The sequence below is a fragment of the Halichoeres trimaculatus genome, unplaced genomic scaffold, assembly GCF_033239565.1.
Source record: "Halichoeres trimaculatus isolate MK-OKI-2021-1 unplaced genomic scaffold, fHalTri1.1 fHalTri1_scaffold_7, whole genome shotgun sequence".
In the NCBI taxonomy this organism is placed as follows: Eukaryota; Metazoa; Chordata; class Actinopteri; order Labriformes; family Labridae; genus Halichoeres; species Halichoeres trimaculatus.
This window is the reverse complement of record NW_027437185.1, coordinates 33,049,757-33,070,831: the sequence shown is the minus strand read 5'-3', so window position 1 is coordinate 33,070,831 and position 21,075 is coordinate 33,049,757. Positions and strand designations below refer to the sequence as shown.

The 21,075-nt window shown below is 40.2% G+C and overlaps 1 protein-coding gene across 3 annotated transcripts in view; it reads left to right on the top strand.

Moving 5' to 3' along the window:
• LOC141793357 (transcription factor COE3) overlaps nt 1–15,316 on the top strand; it is a 174,535-nt gene extending 159,219 nt beyond the window's left edge. For 2 of the 3 annotated variants that reach the window (XM_074673988.1, XM_074673987.1), the window contains exons 14-16: nt 2,832–3,011; nt 7,428–7,517; nt 10,016–15,316. In XM_074673988.1, the coding sequence (XP_074530089.1) occupies nt 2,832–3,011; nt 7,428–7,517; nt 10,016–10,047 (302 nt within the window). In that variant the 3' untranslated portion in view covers nt 10,048–15,316. The remainder of the gene's footprint in view (nt 1–2,831; nt 3,012–7,427; nt 7,518–10,015) is intronic. The other variant, XM_074673989.1, reaches the window with a different exon arrangement.
• Nucleotides 15,317–21,075: the final 5,759 nt, after the last annotated feature.

The window sequence follows — 21,075 nt, the reverse complement described above, 5'->3', positions numbered from 1 at the left end:
GAGCGATATGGATTTTTCTGGGCTGATACCGATACAGATTATTTGTAGTCAAGGAGGCCAATAACCGATATTTGAAGCTGATATTAATTTGAAGTCAAAGTGAAAATATTGGTGTCAAAATTTTGAACAATACAAACTCCAACACTTAAATTCATTCAAATGCCTTTAAGCATGTGTTAATTAAACAGCTCCCAGGCTCAGCAGCATGTTTAATAAAGTTACATTAAAACTCAAAAAAATAAATAGCTAAAGTTTTCTACAGTAAATAAGTAAATAAGTTTTCCAAAATGTCAGTGTAACTGCAATAACTGTAATAACTGCACTGCTGATTGGCTGTTTCCCAAGCCATGGCTCTGCTTGTAACCAATCAGATGGTACTGTGGGTGGGACAGTGCTGGGGACTGTGTAGTGACTGCAGACAGTGGAGCAGCTGCATCAGAGCTGCAACAATGCAGTTTTAAATTTGTTTCTTATCGGCCGTCGGATTAAAAAAAAGGCTGATGCCGATATGTCTCAAAATGCCAAATATCAGCCCCGATAACCGGCCTGGCTGATAATCACTCTGTCCCTAATGAGGAGGACATCACTGAAAAAAGAGGTTAAAGGAAAAAGGAGGAAAGGTGATAAAAGAAAAAGGAAGGAAAGGAGGAAGATGGAAATGAAGAAGGAAGGTAATGAAGGAAGGGCAAATAAGGTCCTCAGCTTGAGATCTAACCTCAAGGGATACGTGACCTGAACCCTTGGGCCTTACCATCGCCCCAAGTGCTTTTATCTTTAAGCTCAACTCAAAATGTAAAAATCTCTTAACAAATCCTGAGAATGAGCGTCCCTTATAAGGTTTAACCTTCAAACAATTTACATTTTTCCCAACACTGACCCATTCCCTATCTCTAAGTCAATGTAGTCTGGATAAAGAAGACTGTATCCTCTTCAGAGACAGCTACAGGGTGCCCTCAAAACTCTCAATTTTAATATCTCTAAAAATAAAGATAAGTTATAGGTTCAGTGTGTGCTGATGAAAAGATTTATTCTGACTGAAATCATTCTTTGAATCAAACTGTAAACATGTTTATTTCAGCTGTAAAGATCGGCTCCTTTGAGTTGGTGTGTATGTGGTTTATGGCAATTCTGGAACCAGCCTCTAGTGGACACTTGAGGAAATGCAGTTTTTAACAGGTGTTCTTTGCTCTGATATTTATAGAAAAACAAATTAAATCCACTGTTCAACAGCCTTTAGGATCTAAAACATTTTAAAAACCAGGGCTCACATAAAATTGAGGAGTTATTTTAAGTTTTAACACTTTTCTGGATTTAACCAATGCATGTTTTGGAAACTGTTGCACAAACTCAAACATCTTCCTGCTGCAGATAAATCCAAACTCATAAACAACCAGTTTGACCACGAGAACAACATATAAAGTGACGTCATGCAGCTTGTGGTCGCTTTTAAGCCCACACACATCAATATTTAAACACATGGAGCTGAAACGAGGAATAATTGGGTATGTTTGGGGAAGTTTAGTTCGTAATTATGACTCCAGTTTGGACAGGAATCGTAATTTAAGACAAATTGTTTTTACTTTTACAAACCACAAGGAGAAAACATCCTAATCCTTTAATTCAGATCAAAAGAAAGACTAAAAATGACTTTAAAATATATGTTTGAAACAGCATCAGTCAGAGGAGAGCCAGGCGGCAGGACTGAAATTCTCAAACATGAGGTTTAAAGTGTCCAAAGAAGAGATCTGGTGTTCATAAACGTGTGATTTTCTGCAGGTTTACGTCCAGCTCGGCAGCTGTGGTGTTTTTATGTCAAACAGTAAAGCTGTGATGCATTCAGGTTCTGCAGTAAAGTCCAGTTTCATGAGAACCGGGCTGGTGTAGGTGACGTTGGGAGCGTTAAACACCTGCGGGGCTCGGCTGGGTTTGACGGTTTACTCAGAGAAAGCAAACTGTCAGTCATCGCGTTAATCTGCAGCTCAAACTGCAGCTGAACTCTGAGCCGACACATGTTTCAGTTTGAGTCTCTGTGAGGTCGAAGGATGTGATCTGCATCTGATCCTTCCCACGCCGGCGAGGGAGGAGGAGGACGCACACACCAAAACCAACACGGCGAACACTGCGGCGTTTGTTAAACGTTTTATTATTAAAGAACAATGGTGACATTTAGCTGTTTCTGTGACGCGCTGCAGATCTCAGCCGCTCCCTGCTCTCCTCTCCTCCACATGTGTTTCCCATCGCCTCCTCCCGCTCCTCGCCTCCTCCCCGGGCGGCGCTCCATCACACGCTCCTGCTGGGAATTGCGTTGGCCCAAACCAGGAAGTGGGGGAGAGTTTGGGAGAGTGGACGGGGGAGGATGGGTGGAGGGGAGGAGAGTGTAATGTGCAGCTTGGCACACTGTTGGCCCGGGCTGCACAGTGTGCTCCATGCATGGACGGTGGGAACTCCAGGGCCTCCTGAGGGGGTCAAAGGTCAGACGCAGCGCTGCAGGGAACATAGGTATTCAATGCATCTTAGATGAGGGTCAATCAGGGGGAGCACGGGAGATAAGGGGGGTGTTCAGGTGAGGACTTTGCCTGAGGGAAGCGGTCTTTAACAGGTCGATGATATCATCGGTGAGGTCACAACATGGGGCGAACCAACTCACTCCATCCTTTGAGATTCACACAATTTAAGCTCAAATGAAACACGGTTTGAGGGTGAAAGTGTCGAACAACTCGTCATGTTTTTCTGCAATGTTTAAGTTTAACTTTTGACTCTTTATGTGGCTCACTAGCGCCCCCTTTCAAGCTTTTAAAAACAAACTGACACTGTCGTGTCTCCTCCTCCAGGTTACTCCCGTAACTCCAACAGCGTGTCGCCCCGCGGCTACGTGCCAAGCTCCACGCCTCAGCAGTCCAACTACAACACCATCACGTCCACCATGAACGGATACGGAGCAGGCATGACCAACCTGGGCGTCCCCGGATCTCCCAGCTTCCTCAACGGATCCACCAACTCTGCTTACGCAAGTGAGTCCGGGTCAGAGACAGGGTTTACGAACAAGAACCTCATCCATGTGAGAGGCAGGGAGCAGGAGGGAGTGTCTGAATGTCTGAGAGTGAATGAGCGCTGACAGATCGTTTTCTTCAACCTGACGCTGATTCAAAACGGCTCACAGGTTGACTTGAGTGACAAACTGAAGATTTAAAGGTCAGACAAGGAAGGTGTCTGACGCATTTGTTTAATCCTCAGAGAGAAAAAGAAGTTGTTGGAGAAGAGTTTGAATTTTTCTACGAAGCCAGGTTTTCTTTTTCCTTTTTTGAGATTTTATTGTTTCAAGTTGTGAGTTAAAAGTGAAAACACTGAGTTTATACACTTTAGGCTTTGAATTGGAACTTTAACCTCACAGTTCAAAAAACTGTGATCATAGTTCTGACTTTGATCTCAGAATTCTAGAATGTTGGGATCAATAGTTCTAGAATTATAATATCAAAGTCAGAATTTTGATTCTAACATTCTAGAATGCTGAGATAAACATGTTGACTCATTCCAGAATTCTAGAATTTTGTGATCAAAGTTAAAACTTTTATCCAAATTTCTATCTGATTTTTTTTTCTTTAATTCTTAACATTAAATTCAAATGTCTGACTTTGAAAATAGAGTTCTAAAGAAATTGACATCAAGGTCAGAGCTTTTAACTTGGATTTAAAAGCATGTAAGATTAAAGATCTAACTGTGATCTCAAAATTCTAGAACTTTGAGATCAAAGTCTTTACAATTTTGGAATTAGAGATATACTTAGGACTTTTCCTGAATTTAAGGAGATCAAAGAGATTGAAGTGAGAATTCTCATCTCAGGGTGTTTTTTTTTCTCTTAGACTTCAGAGGTATAATTTAGAATCTGACACTGAAGTCTCAACTTGCCTAACTGAGAGGTGTTTTGTTGACTTAAAGAAGTAAAAGCGTCAAAACTTAAAAGCTGATATTCAGTTTGTTCAGACTGGTGTTTAAGTATGTTTTTGTACAACTCATTGATGGCTGAGAGTAAAAAAGAAGAGAAGACACTGCTTTCAACCTGAGGTTTAGATATGTTTTTTTTCTGTGATGCTGTTGGGGTCTCATGTGCTGATGCTTTGGAAACTGACTTTGATCTGTTTGTAAAAAAAATCCCCAAATCATGCTTTTGACTTTTTAATATTCAAGAACTGTTAAAAATCAACACACACAGCACCTGTAAAAAACGTAAAATCAAAGAAATCAGTTTTTCAGCTCCCTGTAGATCTTTTAGCATTATATGTTATACGCACAGTGCTATATGCTTTTAACTGGGGTCAGTGTTTAAACAGTTTTGTAGTCCACCCACCAAAGAAGACTTTAATTTTTATTCATAACAATTTTTACACAGTTGATGCCCTAAAGAGTAGTTCTTTAAATTTTGATTTATCTGTTTTTTTGTGAAAACAAAACTAGAACTGAGTATCCAAATGTTGCTACGATGTAATGGTGATGCAAAGTTTCTGCCCCACAGTTATGGTGTGTATTCTGAAATAAATCTCACATTGTTTGAGTCGGTGTGGATGTTCCTGATGCAGAGCAGGTCGTGTTTCCTGGTTCAGGCGCCGAGCAGCTCAGAATAATAAAAGTGAACACAGCGAGTGTGTTTGAGAGGATGCTTCAGTAGTTTCTGCTCGGTCGTGTTGTTGCTCTGAAACTTTGCTCTGATTAACTCGCCTCCAGTCGGAGCGACTGCTTGGAAGGAGCAGGTGTGTTTTTGGAGAGCGGTAGAGTCTAAAGTCGCCCGCAGGGAGCGCTCCATTGTTTTGGCTCGTGTTTCAAAGAGCCGAGCGAGTCTCAGCGAGACTCGTTTAGGAGGTATCGAGCTCTAACTGCGTCTCCCTGCCAGGTGATGTTGTCGTCCCTGGCGACCAAACAAAAGGTGGGCTCACATCTCGCCTGGCTGAGCTACAGTTTCCCTCCACCGGGGCTCAGTGTTTGTGTGTGAGTGTGTTTTACTGTGAGTGTGTGTATGTGTGTGGACCGAACACTGCTACGCATTGTTCACCTCCTCCCTCCTCCTCAGACTGTCCCCCTGTCCATCCTCCCCTCCTCACTCCCCTCCTCCTCCTCCTCAACTAACCCCACTAACATCCTCACTGCATCCTTCATGCATTCATGCATCCTCGCTTTGGGCCGAATCCATCAATATCAGCTGGAAAAAGAGAGAAAAACAACAAGAAGGAGCCAAAAAGCAGCGATCCAGGACAGACGGAGAGTTGTTGGCATGAAGCAATAAATCACATTTACATTCCTCCGTTTCATTTTACATCTTCAGCTCTGCTGTCCTTGAATCATTTACAGACTCACTGCGCTCCATAAACTCTGTGGAAGCTCGTAAAGGAACAGTCCAACATTTACTGAAACCTTCTTCTCCTCTTTCTCTGTGAGGGTCAGACCTTCAGGTGGACTTCACTCCACGCAGGTCTATGGGTGAAAACAGAGCTGGAGATGGAGGTGGAGGTTAGCCTGGATTAGCTTTAGCTCTGGTTTTAGAGGGAAACAGCTAGCATGGCTCTCAATAGCGATAAAGAATACAACAGATCAAAAATTTTCACAAACAGAATCACAGACAACTATGGAGGTGTAAATTTGGATTATTGGTTTTAGCTTTGGAGCTCCCTGCACTTTCATGTAATTAAAGGGATAATAAAAACCTGAAGAAGGGAGAGCACACCTACCCTGTCCATCATGAGCATACACGGAAAGCATAGGCAGGTAGTGCAGTAGCAAAGACTCCAAAAATACAAAGCAGAAGGAGCATTAGTGACAGTACATCAGAGGAAAGCCAAAGCTTGGGCTGGGGGAGCACATCTCCTCTTTTTCTCATGGGTAATTAAGAAAAACTTAGACTGGGAGAGCAAAAGCAAAGACCCCTAGGATGTAGAACATACCATGCCTCAGTGATGATACTTCAAATACGTCAAATATGTCAGATGCAATATCTGAGGTAGGGAGAGCACACCTCCCCTGTACTAATGAGCATGTATGAAAAGCATAGGCAGAGCAGTAGCAAAGACTCCAAAAATAAAGAGTAGAAGGAGAAGTAGCATGACAGTGCATGAGAGGAAAGCCAAGACTTGGGCTGGGGGAGCAAATCTCCTCTTTTTCCACGGGTACGAAAGAAAAAATTAGGCTGGGAGAGCAGAAGCAAAGACCCCTAGGACAAAGAACATACCATACCTCAGTGATGATACTACAAATATGTCAAATTGAATAACTAAAGCAGGGTGAGCATATCGTTCATCAGGTATGATCAGCCAAGGAAAGCAGAGCAGCAGCAAAGTGTACAGATGAGAGTTCAGGTGTAAGCGACAGCTTGCACATTGAATGCTGTTAAAGGGTCAAGAACAGCAAGCAGTGTGACTGTTTGTTTATGTCAAAACTGAAGAAGGGAGAACATATCTCCCCTGTCTTTAATGGTCAATTCCAAAGGAAAGCAGGCAGAGCAGTAGCAAAGAGTATAGAAAGGAGCATGACTTATTAATAACTCATATCCAATCCAATCCAACCCAACTTTATTTGTTAAGCACTTTAAAAAACAATCATATGTGCCAAAGCTGGAGGCAGGGGGAGCACATGTCCCTTCTGTTTCATTTGCGTATTCAAAAAGCCAGGGCAGGCAGAGTAAGATATTAAGATATTAAGATATTAAGATATTAAGATATTAAAATAGAGAAGGGCATCAGTGTCATTACATGAGACACTGTTAAATCAGACTGTGTATTAAAGAAGGAGCTGATGTTCTGTCAACCAGACCTGACTTTGTGGTCAGAGTTTGAAATCTAAGTCCCTATTAGGAACCCAGAGCCAGGGGACGTGTCTCCCTTTGTTTCCAGTGTTTATGCTAAGCTAGGCTAACCCGACCCACTCCACCTCTGTAACTTAAAGCAGTGACTGGAGACCTGAATGTTTCCAATCATGTTGAACTGTTCCTTTAATCCGGACTTCATAGTCTCAGAGGACACATGAGGAGTTAAGGTGATGTGTTTATAGGAGATACCTGATGCCTGTTCTCACACACACACACACACACACTCACACACATGTACTCACACACACCTATAAAGTGTGTGTGGACGGAGCTGCTGCCGCTCAGGTTGGGTTTTTGTGTTTTAATAAAAGTCCTTCAAGTTATGGATCAACTTTGCCAGATGTGTGTGCTCGGAGCATGACCTCGGCCCGGTGTGAGGCAGGGACCATTCCTCCTCCTCATCCTCCTCCTCCTCCTCTTCAACCTCCTGCATGATACACCTCATCTCCATCCGATCACTCACCTCCTCTGACCGCCTGCCTGCTCGCTCCCCCCTCCCCCTGTAGGACTCCTCCTTCACCTCCTTCCCCCCTCCTCCCCTCTTATTCATTCTCTCCTGTCCATATGGTTTCTGCAGTCAAACAGAAGAGCGCCTTCGCCCCCGTCGTGCGGCCACAGACCTCCCCGCCCCCCACCTGCACCACCACCAATGGCAGCAACCTCCAGGGTGAGCATCCCACCCCCCCTCCCACCTGTCAGCACCCCCGCCCTCTGCTGTCCTCCTGTCCACGTCTCGCCTGGACACACAGACATCCAGATGTAATGGTGATCAGATTTAAGAGAGATGTGGAGGAGGTCAAAGTTGATCCATAACTTCTGGCACACAATAGAAACACCTCAAATCATAAATATGTGTTCAATACTGAGTCCAAACTGAATAAAATCTATTACCTTGATCAAACCAAAATCAAACTTTCTGTGGTCTATTCAAGAAACCTGCGAGAAAAAAAAAGTTTTTGTCTGAGAGGAGAGCCAGAATTTCACAGAAGACAAGGTGGGGATCTCAGGTACTCCCAGTAAGATCGGTGGTAGGTAACATTTCTACAAAATGAAGACTTTAAGTTAGTGCCGTGTCAAAATTTTACATGAATGCAAACGAGAGACCGCATTCCCCAAATCTTGCCCTTTGTCTCAGCCTGCAGCAGCATAACTAAGGGCTGGTCCAAGCCTGAGTCAGCTCTAACCTTAAGCTCTTCCAAAAAAGGGCTGCTTTAGCCCACTCTTGCAAGGAAAACAACCTGATTGATTGACAGTAGTATGGGAGGAAAGACCCCCAGTATTAAGTCCTTCTCCTTTGGAATCCTCCCAAGCTAAAGGCCTGTGTGCTGAAGCGACAGAGTTCTAGTGTGGCAAAGGGGAACTGTGTGCTCAAAGTGTATGAAGTCATACGAACAGACTACCTGAGAATCGTTCACACCAAGCACCCTGCATTTCGCTCGTAGCTCTTAGTAGCATAACGAAGAGCTGGTTCAAACCTAAGCCAACAGTTACTTTAATCAACTTCTGGCCAAAACTACATTTTTAGGTCTGTTTCTACAAGTTGCCTGCCCCAGAGACTCTAATGGTTCTTAAAGAGAGGAGAATGACAACTAAAGGCTTGACCTCCCATACTACTTTCAGAGACTGTTGTTATGACTGGGCCTGTGTGCTGGAAGTGTAGTGTTATAATCCTTTTTGTTCAATAGAAGCTTTGTACACAAACATTAACGCAAACAAATTGTGTAAAGGAGGGAAAGGCACTTGACAGGCAGTCTGAGCCTGTAGCAACATAACTAAGAGCTTAAAGCAATCAAAAGAAAAGTTTTAGGTCTGCTCCTACACGTAGAAATAGTTTCTACTATCCTTTGTACATCTTAGGTCTCCAAAAGTTGTATGGGAGGTTAAGCTGTCAGTTATCAGAGTCCTTATCTTGGAACTAATCCAGTTTTAGAGACACTGTTCTAGAGGGGTAAAAAGATAGAAAATTATTCTTGATGGCATTTAGATAGAGAGGGAGAGAAAAGGGGTCTAAAGCAGCAGATTCCCAGGGAGTCTGGGCCTGTAACAGTACACCTCAGTGCTGGTTCAAGTCTAAGCCTGCTCTAACTTTAAGCTCTATCAGATTCCTTGGTACTGAGGTTCTGTGGCAGCACAAAGTGAAAACAGAAGTCTACACTGTAAAGTAGGTTGTCATCAGGCTCCTCTTCTTTGGAATCAGTTTGGGAGGCAGACACCTTTGAGAATTTAAAGACTTTTAAAATGAGCAAACCTGCGTGCTGGCAGTGCAGAGAGCAAGAGGGGTAAGAGGGTACTATGACATCAGTATAGATGATGGTTTACCGGTATAGAATGGGGAAGGTGCTCGTAGTGTAAGAGTACAGGGTTGCCTGAGCCTTTAGCAGCAGAACTCAGAACTGGTCTAAGCTTGCACCAGTGTTTTAGGAATGGCTCTCTTCTTTCCCTTCAACCATTGCTTTTAGGAAGAGCGTAGAGAAGGTGCCAGCCTCCAAACCTCCAAGGAGTAGAGCCAGATAACTGAGGGTTCAACCTCCCATACTACTTTTATGACTTTTCATGCATTTGTTAAGAGATTGTGAAATAATAGTGGAACTAGGCCAAGATTTTGATTCAAACTCCAGGTCTTCTGTCCCTGCAATGTATGATTGAACCACTCCCAAACTACTTTTAGAGACTCTAAGTACTACAAGCAGGTCTGCAATCCTAGAGTGTGATGTGTCATCAAATTTCTTAAGCTTCTCAGGTCAGCAGGATAGCCCGTCCTGTGTAAAAGAAGCAATTCAGGGCAAAAAACTCCCATTTTGATTATTTTTCAAGACGTAGACTAACCCTGAAAGAAAAACCTGAAAACATCTTGATTGGATTTGACATCTAGAAATGAAACGGCCAAACTTCTCACTTCCTGGGCTCAGTAGTTGACAACAGCGTGGTTTAATGTTACACTTTGTTGATGGAAAACTCAGCCGCCGGAGTCTTTTGGACCAGAGTTGGTTGAGTCAAACAAAATCTGCTGACATCAAATAAAGAATGAAGAGAGAATAACACCAAGGATTGAGTGTTGAATGTTTTTTTGTTCTGCTCAACATGTTTCAGTATTGGACGTGTGACCGTTTGTTTCAGTTGTCCTCTGTCAGCCGGTCTGATTGTGTCTCTCTGCTGGTCTTACAGCGATGGCCGGTCTCATCGTGCCCCCCATGTGAGGAGGACTCTCTGACAGACACCTTCAGATCCCCCCACCCTTCAGTTTCTGGTGGCCTCGCCCACCTGAAATGCCACAATGAAAAACAACAGCAACGGACAATTCTTCCCATAACCCCCTGGATTAACTCTAATTGACCCAGAATCCTTCACTGCATCAGGAGACAAACTCTACATCAACATCGTGGGACTGAATCTCTGAAGCTGCACACGCTTGACAGGAAACAGGAAGTGTGTTTTGGGACGTCTGCAGCGGCTCCACAGGAAGGCGGCTCTCCACCAGAGGACGTCAAAGCTCCGAGCGAACTGAAGGGTGAGGGGGTCTGCGGTCACCATGTGAATATGAACAGTTAGTTTGACTTCAGAAGTCTGTGAGACTGAACAGGTCTCAGATCAGTTTGAACCACTGTGAGACAGGAAGGAGGCGTGGCCAACGAGAGCTTCTGACTGTAGCTATGACATCAGAGGGAAGCGGTGATCTCATTGGATAAAACTCACAAATCAGGTGAACACCCAACTTTTAAACTTCACTGACTTCAACCGTCATTCATCTCATTTTATTACTTTAGTTTAATTTACAAAAACCAGCCCTCATGACTCTGATGGGGTCGAAAGAAGACCAAAATCCCAAAAGTTTTTTCTAAATTTTACCACAAATCCAAGAATTGTTAAATTTTTATTTTAAATCTACTGTATGTAACCAACTTAAAGTCAAAATGAAAGGTATTGACCCGAACTTTGACCAAAAACTGTTGATGATAAAGCTTCAGACATCTAGATATATAGTTTATGTTTACTTAGTTTAAAAAGTATTACAATATTTTTCTAAAATTTTCTAAAATATACAAATGAATGTGTATAAATCATTAAATAAGACCGTCAATTCAAGTGTCTGTGTTCCCAATTTCCAAACATTTTAGGGGACACAAATGGAGGGCATAAACTCTGTTTTCAGAAGTATCAATTTGCAAAAGTTGAAGCTGCAAATGTTGGTCAGTTTATCTGTAAATTGATTTACTGAAGATAAAATAGTACATAGCAATTAGGAATGTTGTTCCAAATTTAAGTAATAGTTGTCAATATTATTAGTTTAGGAAAGTAAATAAGTATTTTTGGTGTTTTATGTTGACTTAACAACATGGTATGTTCTTGACCAATTAGGACACATGTTTTTCCATAATTACTGTGATCCTTGGAGTATAATGCCCATAAAATTCTTCAGTAATCTACAAAGTGAGCTGTGTCCTTTACATGAAAGTGATTTGGTGTAAATTAAAAGAACATTTACTCATTGAAAGGACAAAATTGAATACTGTTAAATAAATAAAACGTGTGAAGCGCTGAGGTGGTGCAGACCTTGGCAAGTTATTTGACCCTTGAATCTTAGACACTCCCACTTTGTTCAGCAATGTGCAGTTTCTACACGGATGTGTAGCTAAAAGATTTCCTCTAAGCCAAGTAGTGTGCAGTCAGTTAGCTACACACCTGCACAGAAACTGCACATTGCTGAATGAGGTCGAAGTATTTTAGCTACATAGCCACTTTCCACTACGTTCAGCAATGTGCAGTTTTTATGCAGCTGTGTAGCTGCAAGATTTACCTTTTAGTTTCACCACTACATAGAAACTGCACAATGCTGAATGTAGGGGGAAGGCTAAACTTTTTTCCCTCTACATCTTCAATGGATTATGACGTATATTCCAGACTTTATGGTTTTTCCAGAATTAAATCACTTGTTTATTGTGAGAATGAGAATAATAAAGGAAATCGACCAACACTGATTGAAACCACGTACTGCATCCATACTATATATCAAATAAGTGAGGATATTTCTTTGATTACACAGTCTGCTGAATTATTTTCATTCATTCGGATTCCAGGTAAACATTTTAACCTGGTCATAGTTGGTTTCTGCGTGATTATCCTCGGTAAGCTCACTTACACCCTCTGATGGTTTCTTGCTAGATCAGAAGCTCTTGTTGGACACTGAACCTGAGTCGGACCGAGTCCAGAAACCAGGAAAAACCTAACTCTTGAAACCATTTTTCAAATCTGGATGAACCGTCAGACGGTTTCTAGATTTGTTTTCAATCAAGAATCCCCCTTTCCCCCCCCGAGTTCCCCTGGAGAACCAGACTTTCTGATGAATAAAACGTCTTTTAGCATTTTCCTTTGTGTACCATAGCTTTGAACGATGTTTGTGTCTCATATTCTGAAAAAGGAGGACAATTTTCTAAGAACAGACGACGTGCAGCGGAGAGAAAACAGATGTTACAGTAACATTTGTGTGAATAAAGTCCAGGCAGCCCGAGCTTTTTCTTTCCTTTCTGTTCAGTTTGATCTCATTTAAACTCCAGTACCATAGTTCTGTTTCGCGGGTGTGTCGAGTGGTAGATTTAACCAGAAAAAGCTTGCAGCAGTTTTAATCACATTTAGGTACAGATCTTCTTGTTCTTCTTCTGATTGTGCTTATTTTATATGTATTTATAAAGTATGTTTTGGGGAGTTCTTTTGTGATTTAGGCCTGAATGATAGTCTCAAATATATATGTAAACACATTTGATGTCTTAATACCTTTTAGATATTGTAAAAAGAGTGAACAAGTGAGAGGATTAAACCCTTTTTGTAAAAACGAAAAACGTCACGACATGGTCACCCTGTTTTTGAAAGCAGGACGTAAAAAAACGCTTTCATCACTTTTGTATAAAATGCTTTTTTCCGATACGATATTTAACTTTTTGTAAACAGCATCATTTGTGTTTCCCCTGGTTCTTCTCGTCCTTTGTGTATTATTGTGAAATGTATAATCATGGTTATTTCTTAATGCACTATTTTTTCTGTTGGGGCACTTATTAAGAGCAATGCATCTTAGCAAAAAAGAAAAAAAAGCTAAAAGTTGACGAAAAAAAAGATGAAGCTAGAACGATATGCACCAATGTTTTCTTCTGCCATTCTAAAGTGGCGGGAATTCTTGTCATGTGAAATTTTTTATATTTCAGAAGCTTATAACGTCATGATATTCCTCCACGTTTACTTTTGGACCAAGCGTATCTCTTGGTTTCGGTGTTTAAAGACGATATTTTATCCATCTTATTACTCCGCCCGATCCGTGTCTTTGTGTTTTTTGGTGAGAGCGATTGATTTTAAAAAACAGGAGGCAGAGTTTAAAGTTTGTTCGGGTCACTTATCTCAAGGAAACGTCCATCGATGTTGGTGTTGTTGTTGATGGTGCTGTCCTCGTCGTTGCACACAATCTGGATTGTTTACTTATGCAACCGTGTTCCTGCTCTGAAATGCAAGCTCGCCAACGTTCAGAAAACTTCGCTAAAGGTCAAGTTAATGCCTTACAACACGAAATTTTCTCTGATTTGTTTTTGTTAAGTTTACATTTGAACCATTTGTAAATTCTTCTACAGTCAAACTGTAAGAAGTTTGAATGACTTTATTGATTTTTATATTTTAACATTTATCCCTCAGGTTACCTGAAACAAACTAAGTTTGTATTATGAGCTCTAATATTTTGCTGAAAAAATCAGTCATTTGTTAGCTTTTTGGATATCGACATGTTTCAGTAAAAAAACTTTTTTTGTCAAACACTGCCCCCACACCCCCTGAAAAGGTACTGCAACACAGTCTTCAAAACAACAAGACATGCATCTCTTGATTACACAACAATTTTCTAAACAAATTGTTTTTATTTTTGTGTTATATTCACCAAAAACAAGTTAAAGCTCCCGTGAGGAACTTTTCAGTTTGTGTAGATTTTGGCGCCCCTCCTGGACAAAACAGTAACTGCTTCCAAAAGTTCTTTGTCTCATCATGCCTCATTTAAAGGTCCCACATTGTGCTCCTTTTCTGCAGTTTAATATGGATCATTGATGTTTACCGTAACATTACAGGCTAAAACAACAGGCTAACTGCAGCTAAAGTTAGCATCCTGAAGCTAACACAGAGACAGGGGGGACACTGAGGAAAAGCCATTACATCTGCTCCACAGCACACAGCATTTAAAATACTCACATTTCCAGGGTCCCAGGTTTGTTGGTGGATGGTTGGTAATGCGCCTGGATTCAGGACCAGTCTATTGGCTAGCCCTCTGTTGGACTGTCCAAAGTTGGAAAAGCAGTCGGCCGTGACGTGACTAGCACACACACATGCACAGTTTTACTGAGTGTAGCTGGAACATTTCCTTGATAAATGAACTCTTGACACTTAGTCTTGTCTTCTTCTGAGATGGAAGCTTGCGCATGGAACTATGTGGCTGTTTACAGCCAAAAACAGAGCAGTGATGGCTCCTGATTGGTCAAAAAAGAAAATCGCTGACGTCGGCAAATCCTCAAAATCCAAACAGCTCGTTTTAGGTCAGGATTTCACATTTACAAGCACTACTAAGTACAGGTTTGGTCATTAAATATCACATTTTGTGGGCTGGGAGGAAAGCCAAAGACCCACAAATTTCACTAAAAGACTTAATAAAGGGATTTTTGCATAATATGGGACTTTTAAAAGAAATACAGCTTGGGTACCAACAAATCAACATTCTTATTACTTGTCAGTTTAAATTGAAAGTTTAATTTTTCCCCAGATTTTTTTTTTTTTCACAATTAAACTTTTTAGGATAATTTTAGAATATTTTTGTAACAATTAAAGGATTTGTTTTTCTGACGTACAAACAAACTGTTACTCTTTAAAACTAAATGTTACAGGAAATAAATACCAGACTGGAATCTGAAGTTAAACAGGTTGAACTTTTACTTTATGCAAATTGAGCAGCACTGACAGAAACTGCAGATCGCATACAGATGTTCACACACACACTGTTCCATGAGTGTGTGTGTGAACATCTTCGCCGTACCTGCAGGTAAAGCCATTTTTCCAGCATCACAAACAAATCGCCGCCTGCAGAGCAAACTGTCTCACATCACTCACTCCGGTCTGTCTTTTCTAACAGCTTGCTAAGATTTGTTAGTTTTTTGGTCACAGTTGTAGAAAGTTCGCTTCTCACCGTCCTGTTTCTTTTCCAGACTGAAGAGTATACTTTCTTCGATGTTTTCCTCAATGTGAAAGAGGGCAGAGGTACTGCATCTTTGTGAAATATGAAATATATCATCAAAGTATATCAAAGCACAATGTTTAATTAATGTCTTTAGAATACCAAGTGGGGCAAAAATCACCCTGCTGTTTTTTCTTTTTCTGTCTCTGGCCATGCTGTAAATAGATGCATGTTTTTTGTTGATTTTTGTTCAGTTTTTTCCTGTGATCAGTGCTTTTTGTACAGAAACAGTCTAATAAAGATTACATTTGGCTTGAAATCTCAGCTGTCTTCTGTTCTGTTTAGTGCCACCTTAAAACGTCAAGACTTTCCTTCAGAGTCTGATAAGTGCTTTTGAAGGTCTGGAGGTCTGGAGGTCAGGGACGGGCTGTATCAGACCTGAAAACCTGAACAGGAAGTCTGGTTTTCCTCATGGAGGACCAGAGCAGCGTGGTATCAGCAGGTTTGGGAGTCAGAGGTGAGGCGGGTTTGTTTGGCAGAGTTTCAACCTGCTGCAGACGTAATTAACTTTAACTCCACTGTCAGCACCGGCCTTGATGAGCGGTGAAATCAGTTTGTCGAAATACACGGCGAGCTGCGCCCGAGGCCGACAGACCTCCCTGAGTCTGCACGTCTTCAGCCAAACTCCTGGTGCTGCTGCCAGAGCGAGCTGAACCTGAACCAACTCGTTTTCCCCAGAAGAAGAAGAGCTGAACGTGAACCAGCTCATATTCAGCAGGAGAAGAAGAAGTGCTGCGCTGATGTTAACAATTCGGACAGATTGTGATGGATTTGGTGAGTGGGAACCGCTCAGTCAGGACTTCTGCAGAGATCCAGTAGGGACGAGGAAAAGGTGGAGGCTGACAGGTGAGTAAATTCATGCGAAACTTAAGTTTTAAACACTTTTTATTAACTTTTTCTTTTCTTTACTTTTCTTTTTTAAAGAAGCTAGCTGTGATAGGTCTGTTAAAGAGCTGAATGTGAAGATCTCCGTACTGGTTTATGACACATTTGAGAGGACCTTAAACACCAAGGTCTTCCTTAAGCTCTGCCCCCCGAAGGCTGACCAATCAGAGTGAAGGGGGTGTGTAGAGCAGGGAGCCTTAAAGAGGCTTACATAAGCTACAAAGAAGTTTTTCAGATAGAGGCTGGAATAAAGGTTTTACTAAAACACTACGGAGAAAAAAAATAGAGATTTTTTTTTTCTTTTCTTTCGAGCTGTAAATCATTTGAAGATAATATGGGGGCACCAGAGGGACAGAAGCACATGTACCCCATCTTTAGCACAGGGATAACGGGAAGCCTCAAAACAACAACAAACAACAACAAAAACAAAAAAAAACAAACAAAAAAAACAAACAAACAAAGTTTAATGAGAAAAAAGTCTTGGATATCAAAAAATTATTTCTTCATGAAAGTTAATTTCAAGAGATCTTGAACTAAGTGAAATACACTAAACTTCAGTTAAAATTCAGGTTTCATTCTAGACAGGAGCTTAATTTTAGAAGAAAAAAAAAGAAGAAGAAGAAAAAAGCCTAGACAAGCAAAAAACAACTGCTTTTTTGCATAAAAATGATTCAGTTTGAGATTACTTTAAGTAAAAATAAAAGGTTATTTTTATTTTTTTATTTTTTTAAATAAGAATGATTCCTTTTGAGATAACTTAAAGAAAAAAATGTTTTTATTTATTTATTTATTTTTTTTATTTGTGCACATAAAATGGACTTGGGTGAGAAAACCAATTAAGCTTATTTCAGCATTTTTTTTTACCTTTATTTTTAGATCTTTGGACAAATTGAGGCAAAAAGAAAAAAAAAAAAAAGAAAAAAAAAAGAAATATCAGACTGATATTACTGGCCTTATTATCTCGGTTGTATGAATAAATCAAACACACCCTTCCCAACACTCTGTGTCTATCAGGCCTTAAATAGTTTTTGTAACCTGACTTTATTTTGTGCATCTTTGAATTTTATGTTGCCGTTTGTTTTTTTTGGCTAAATTTTGTTACACTCCTAATATCTATCACGCCTCAACCTAATAAATTAAATCTTTGCCAGTGTTAAATGATTGCTAGTGTGTGTTATTGCCTTAAATCTATTGCAAATTAAGGCCCAATAAATAATTATAGATAACTTTAGCATTTAAGGAGGCAGTAACCTGAAGGGCAAAGTACTGTAAACTGCAGTTCCTTTGGTGTCCACTAGAGGCTGGCTTCTACAGTGAGCCAGTCCACATAGAGCTTCATGTTTAAAGATCTACAGCAGAATTAAACATGTTTACAGCCTGGCACAGAGACAGCTTGGCTCTCAACGTGCACTCTTTTCCTCTGGAAAACATGACGTGATCCTGTTTAAAAAACGATAAACAAAAACTCACACCTCCAGAACTCTGCCGCAGCAAACGTCACACACCGTCATTTTGTTGCTCTGGATTAAAGTGACAATAACTGAAGACCTTGTTGGAAACTTTGGGACAACTCCTGACTCTCTGCAGGTGTTTCCTCTGGAGGAGCTGCAGAACAACGATGCCTTCAGGGGCTGCTCGTCTTTTTGAGAACTGGTGTTAAATTAAATGATAAAGCGCTTTATCCCAGAGTTTGTCAGTGAGCTCCAGTTTTTGACTCCAGCAGCTGTCAATCTTGATTTGTCAGATAGTTCATCATGTTAAATGAGCATGAAGAGAAACAGAGAGATGAGGAGCTCACAGTGAGACGGAGAGAGATGTACGATGTGTTTTTTATCTCCCAGGCTCCGAGTCCAAACCAGCTGCACAGAGCTACAGGAGGAGAAAAGGCCAAAAAGCTTTTCTCCAGCTCGTGTTGCTGATGTTTTGGCTTCATGAATAGTTTGAATATTTTATAATCAGAGGGAGGAAGAGGAGGAAGAGGAGGGGCGGAGTGTGTGCAGGTGTGTTTGCTTTGGATGAGGAGTGGAGTTTAGTGACATTATGTCACCGCTGCTCTCCATACATCTGCGCTCTTAATGTTAAAGAATTAGACCATTTCCTGTGAGCTTATGATGTCATTGTGATACGACTGCGGGCCCAGGTTTGGGTTTTTCCTCTGTGTGTGTGTGTGTGTGTGTGTGTGTGTGCGTGGACTGACAGGCGACTGTAAGTCATCTCTCACAGGAAGCGCCCGGGGCCCGGCCCTCGCGATGACACCGGACCCTCGCCAACATGGCTCGCAGCGAGAGGAGGTATGTAAATCACTCGTCCAAAGGTTCACGCTCGCCAGCAGAGTTTCCTGGGAAGGACGAGGTTCTGGACCAGAGTCTGAAATCTGATGTGGGTCCATCCAAACCATGTGTTGCTCAACCTCGGCTCTGAATAAAGAGGGAACATTTCAGGAGGAGGGTCAGGAGCGGTTTCCTTCGCCAGAGGAGACGTGTGAAAAGTTGCTGTGGTTTAGCGGGACTGATCCGGCCTCCGCAGACGTTTTCTGACCTTACACCATCGCTTCCTCCTCTGGATCAGACTCTTTGCTGGTTTCTTTGTGTCTCAGAGTCAATCTCAGCTCGAGGAAACGTTGGGTTGATTTTACAGCTTTCAAACCTTCCACACAGTTTATAGCGTTTGAGCGGGGCGTGATAAATCAGGTGTGCTGACAGGTGTTACCTGATCAGGCTCAGCACGCGGAGCTTCAACTGTTGTTCACACTTTAAGTGAATCCAGGAGACGCTGTCGCTCAAAAACACCAGCTAATTTAATTCAGTCTGTGCAGCTGCTAAAAGAGACATCTCACTGTGTGTGTGTGTGTGTGTGTGTGTGTGTGTGTGTGTGTGTGTGTGTGTGTGTGTATCAACTGACACTAAACTAACTTAATGTTTCTGACATCATTTAAACAAGACTTGTCGTGCTGAACACACACACGCGTCATGCCAAAAAGATAAAATGTTGTTTTTGTTTCCAGTAGGTTTGTTAAAAAAATAAGTAAACTGCAGTTTATGTCCCTTTGTCTAAATCTTATTGTACAATATTCCGTTATATTGTGTTTTATGTCCGTCTAGTGTTTCAAGATTTGCTTCTCTGTCAGAAATCGATGAAAAAGTCACATTGAAAGATAAAGTGACAAATGTTAGATCGTGAGTCTTTGTCTTTTTGTCCTCTTCAAGCTCCTGTACTCAAATCCACAGGCACAACTAAATACAAAAAATCTCTGAAAGAGGCCGATAGGGAAAAAGAAACAACACAACACAAAAACACGTTTTTATAAAATCAGATTTTAAACAATAAAAAGGTAAAACAGCAGAGGATCTCATTTTTTTCATTCGCGGTTTAAAGTTAGTATTTAAACAACTTTACCTCACAATGTAAAGAAAAAAAAATCTATCCCCCCCCCACCACCACCACCACCAGAACAAAAAAAAAAAAAAAAAAATCTAAAAAAAACATAAAAAAAAAATTAGGAAACATGAAAACAAACAAAGAAAAAAAAACAATAAAAAACAAACGACAAACAAAAACATCTTTATTGTTGACATGCTTACCATTTTGGAAACTGTACCTCACAATAAAAAAAAAAAAAAAAAAAAAAACAGCTAAAAAACAAAACCAAGCAAAAAAAAACAAAAACAAAAAAAAAACACCAGAAACAAAAAATAAACAAAAAAAAAAAAACTAAAAAAAAAAACATAAGATAACATAACACCCAAGATAAAGACAAAGGATGTAAATGAGGTTTGAGCATTCAGGAAAGTTAAAATGTCAGAATTAAAGATGAAAACAAAAATAAGATAAAAAGCAGGCTGTAATGTTTCACCATCAGAGCTTGATGTCCAAAAATGCTTCAACTTTTTTTTATTTTTGAATTCCATTTTAGGGCTAAAGGGAAATATTGTGAACTGTAGAAATTACATTGGAGTAAAGATTATAACATGTTTTAGAGTCCATTCAGAATTCTGTCTTAAGATGCTATATAACGAAGACTATTACAGAATTAAATTATATCACACCAAATTGAAAGGTATTGTTTCAGATTGAGTCAAATCTTATTCAATCAACATCAAGTCAAAAGAAACTTAACTAATCACAATTTGTACCGTTGTACCATTTCACATCTAACTGATTGTATCTTATTGTATCACATCATGAGGATTCGAAGTGTGTTGCATCAAACTGAACCAAGTCAAATAGTATTACAACACATTGAATTCTATCATATCGTGTGATATCAGATTTGTATATTTTCACATCTGAGTCAGATTTAACTGTATCAAAGTTTAGAATCAAGATCAAATTAATTGAATCATTAGGGCCACTGAAAAAAAGTCCTATTTTTAATTACTATTTTTGTCTGAGAAAAAATTCAGAATGCTGAGATTCAACTTTTTTCTAAGAAAAAAAAGGACATTTTCTTTCCCCCATTGTCCCTAATCCTTTTTTATACATATCACATTAAATGGAATTTATATTTTTTATTATCTCATCGTACCAAATTGTTTCATATTAAATTTTACCATAATGCATCAAAACAAATTGAATCAAATTGTATTGTATCTTTTCTTATCATGAAAAACTGCATGGTTTTCTTATCTTACCTTATTATATCATATTTAAACAATTTTGTAGTATTTCCATAACACTCAGCTAAATCTTAACATATTATAATCAAATTGTATCGTGTCACATCAAATTAAATGGTTTTGTATCTTATAACCTCTTTAAACCTCAAGCTGAAGCATTCATCTGTTGTTTTGGTTTTGAGAAAAAGCAGTGTAGAAACTTGCTGAGAGGGAGCACATCGCCCCCTACTGCAGCGGAGGGGAACATACATTTGTAAATTCATTGATTTCATGTATACTTTCATAAGAACTAACACTGAGTGAAATGATTTGATTGATCAGTTATCGACTACATTAAGTCTAATGTATCACTTCACAGGTTTCCATTATAAAGCATAAATTTAACTGTGTGTAAGAGTGTGTGTGGCCTGTTTCTGAATATAAGAAGGCTACACACACACACTTTCACACACACACTTAGGAACCCAGGCTAATAA